Here is a 3,817-nt window from a genome sequence, read left to right as displayed (position 1 = left end):
GAAAAACTTAATTTATTTTCTAAATATAGAAAAGACACTTTCATAATTCATCTTCTATTTTTAATCTTTGAATGCCTCTATTTTTACTTATTCATTGACTTATTAAAAACCACTTAATGGGGAACAATTCGCTTCAGGATAGTACTACTTATAAAGAGCCATACAATCCATGAAAACTTTGTAGGATATTTCAGTTTTTTTTTTTTCAGCAATATCCTAGCACAAGCTAACTGTATCCTCCTATGACCCTGCCTAATTAGACTTCCAACTTTTTACAAATACCACCCATATCAGCCATGCATTTTTCTGGGGGAATATCCTTCCCTATTAGCACATCCACACCTGCCAGTATCCATCCACCCTGCCTCACTCTGACTTCATCTGCATTTCCTTTAAAAACAAATTCTATGAGCTGTGTCATTGGGAAATCTCCAATCATTTATTTCACATTAGGGTGAGTTAATTTTGCAGATAACAGCTTAATGCGTTCTCTTCTTAAGGGCATTTGTAATTAAAATATGGTCTGATATAGGCTAATAGTTTGACCAAATTAACAATGTTTTAATTGGGCAACTTCAGACAAGGGAGTGTAACTTTTAGAAGATGTATTTTTGGATCGACCTTGTCCTTGGAAGCCTTCAGTTTTCTCCTGTGACTTTGTATAAAGTGGGCAATAATCAATGACCCTCGCCTGTATTTCTTCCATCTTTCTTTCCTTTTTCCTTTTTCCTTTTTTTTTTTTGATTCTCTCCTTCCATTCTGAGAAGTCCTTTTTTCTCTCCATCTTTGATGGCTTTATGATAATTCAGGGAAGGGTAAAGGAAATGAAACCTCAAGGGAACACAGAAACTAGCAGAAGCAGGGACGTAAGCACTGCAGGGGCCAGCTCTGGCTCTAACTCACTGAGCATGTTTTTCAAAGTAATAAAACTGGAACCACTTTTTCAAAGGTAGCTCATCAAGCAGGGTGACAGCGTGAAATTCTACAAATATTGTCACCTTGGTCTCAGCACTTTGTTGTGACATGTTGAACAAATCCTGTATGTGTCTTTGAAATTCAGCTTGCACAAACATGAAAGGGGGGAAAAAATCACCTTGATTTGGAATAGCACCTGCCATGAAGTAGGTGGAATGAATGAACAAATGCGTGAATAGATGACTGTATAATAATGTTGGGAGAATGAAATAAGATAAAGTATAAAGTATGTACCTTGCATAGTAATTTGGCATATACAGATATTCAGTTATATTTATTTATTTCATATGGACCTTTCTCTCCAGTCTAGTTCTGTGTCCTTTGGGCATCACCCTCACACAGTATCTCACACCTTATTTTGGGTAAACTACAACCAGTATCAGCTGGCCCTAAATTATCAAATTGTACTCATATTTTCCCCTGCCCCCCTCTTCCTAATGTCAGTGATTGAATCAGTGTATCTTCTCTGCAAGGCTTATATGCTCTGAGAAGGCAGACAGTTACTTGGCTATCTAATATTGTTGGAGGAAGAATCCGGAAGAAGTTTGCTTCCCCCTGTCGGACAGAGTACAGTGGAGTAGGACAACATCGAAAGAGAGAGAGAGAGAGAGAGAGAGAGAGAGAGAGAGAGAGAGAGAAAGACAGAGACAGAAACTGTGGCAATGTTTCCTAACTATTGAAAATTTAGACTAGCATGAACACAGAGTAAGGGAGCTGGGGGCAAATGAAAGACCTTGAAAAACATGATCCACCAACGTTTCCCTGTCCAGTAACCTGTTCTCAGATATTTGGAGATGGCAGAATTGGTTCTGCAGAAAATATTGGGCCATTAAGAAGAACCGAGTCAGAGAATGCTGGAGTGGAATCCTTTCATATGGCTCTCTGAATTACAGGTGTCCTTCAGTGCTTTTAAAAACAAGCTCCTGAGTGATATCGCATTGGATGACATTAGCCTAACACATGGGATTTGCAATGTCAGTCTTTATCCAGAGCCAACTTTGGTTCCAACTCCTCCACCAGAACTTCCTAGTAAGTAACTTTCATGTGTATTTTCCCTAATTAAGTCATTAATATTTTCAGGAAGATCTTCTTTGATTTTTTTTTATCTTGGTTTAATATTTTTTCACTGGAGATCTAAGACTTTACAATACAAGTAAAGTGGAAGCCAGCAAAATATTACATATTATATACATGAAACCATAATTAAAATCACTCAGTACATTGTTGTGCATCACCTTTTTGAGACTTTTTTGTTTTTGAAAATAATGAAAGGGTTATACATAAATTCCTTAATATTTCAAACACTCATTCAAATTTTATAAATATCTACTATGGACAAAGTACCATATAAAATATGTGGGATATAGCAATAACCATTGATACATGGAAAAATAAACCTATAATTAATATAAATAAAAATTAAAAGCAAAAACAAATTATAATTATAAAAATCACTGCTGGTTTGAAAAATAATTCTTATGGGTACCAAGTATTAGCAATACCTTGCTATTTTGATATTAGAATCATTTAAAACAATGGATTTCTTTTGTAATCCTTTCTGCCAGCATTTTCTTCTGTTCATCAGTAAGTCGTCAAGAAGAAAACAGTTTTAGGTGGGAGCAACATAGTCATAAGCTTGATATTTTAAAAGTAACAAATCTCTTTATCTAAAATAGGAAATTTGAGATCATTTTTGTACATAATATTATATACAGAAATACAACTTTAAATATTGTTTCCCATTTTAAAACTTCATACAAGCCATACTGTCCTCATATCTATTCCAGTCAAAAGAGAGAAAGAAAATACCTCAATGTCAAGGAGCTAAGATATCCCTGCATATTTTAACAATAGGGAAGTTTAACCTATCTGATTTTAACATATGAACTTTCCGAATTTTCCCAGAGAATACTCATTCCAGTTTCCAAATGGTTCGCTGCAGGGCAATATTTAGCACAGCAGAAAATGTTAATTACCATCAAATGCATTCTGAACAATTTCATTCTAATGCCATTTGCAATTGGTTCGGTGAAATTTTGATTTGAACAGAGCTTTCCTGGTTCCAGATCACTGATTTGTTTAAGCAGAAATAAAAGGAAACCTTGGCTGACTGGCTAATAGCCTTTCTTTAGCTCTTATTGTGCATTTAAATAAGAAACTAATCCCAGACAAGTAACTGAATAGAAAAAATCTGTTTCCTCCCATATTTTCAGGGATCCCCATTGTGCCCAGTTTGGGGACATGTAAGTCCCATTTTCATAATTGCAGGAATTCTTCCATTTTATGACTTCAGTTGCTCTATGATTGATCCTTGCCCTGTGACACTGGCACAAATCATTTAAATGTGGGTATTGTATTGAGAACACTTTAAAAAGCAAACATGTCATTATACAAATATCATGCTAATTTGCAGCACAATTGGGATGACTTGTGACAAAACACCTACTAAATAGAATACCGTATTTGCCGGCGTATAAGACGACTGGGCGTATAAGACGACCCCCTAACATTTCCACTCAAAATACAGAGTTTGTTATATACTCGCCATATAAGACTACCCCCTCTTCCGCACACCTTCCACACACCAAATAAAAGGTAAAACAATACCAGATTTGATTTTAACATTTTAATTTATATTCAAATGCTTATGACATGCAGGAAAACTGTCACAAGGCTGTATGTAATCAAACATATACATAAAACAGTGCAAGTTTATTACCGGTAAACATACCGGTAATTCACTAAAGAAAACACACTCTATAGACTGGTACCGTAGATGCTTCTCAGGAACACAGGCAAGCAGCCCACAACCTAGAGGGACTGTCAATGATAGAAGAAAGAT

The 3,817-nt window shown here is 35.7% G+C and overlaps 1 protein-coding gene across 1 annotated transcript in view; it reads left to right on the top strand.

The window, feature by feature from the left end:
- TMPRSS15 (transmembrane protease, serine 15) overlaps positions 1-3,817 on the top strand; it is a 105,403-nt gene that overhangs the window by 56,260 nt on the left and 45,326 nt on the right. Inside the window, exons 11-12 of the mRNA XM_006774457.1 lie at positions 1,449-1,552; positions 1,869-2,004. Coding sequence (XP_006774520.1) covers positions 1,449-1,552; positions 1,869-2,004 — 240 coding nt within the window. The remainder of the gene's footprint in view (positions 1-1,448; positions 1,553-1,868; positions 2,005-3,817) is intronic.

The sequence above is a fragment of the Myotis davidii genome, unplaced genomic scaffold (genome assembly GCF_000327345.1).
Source record: "Myotis davidii unplaced genomic scaffold, ASM32734v1 scaffold647, whole genome shotgun sequence".
Taxonomy (NCBI): domain Eukaryota; kingdom Metazoa; phylum Chordata; class Mammalia; order Chiroptera; family Vespertilionidae; genus Myotis; species Myotis davidii.
The sequence above is the reverse complement of the archived record's forward strand: the minus strand, read 5'-3'. Positions and strand labels throughout refer to the sequence as shown.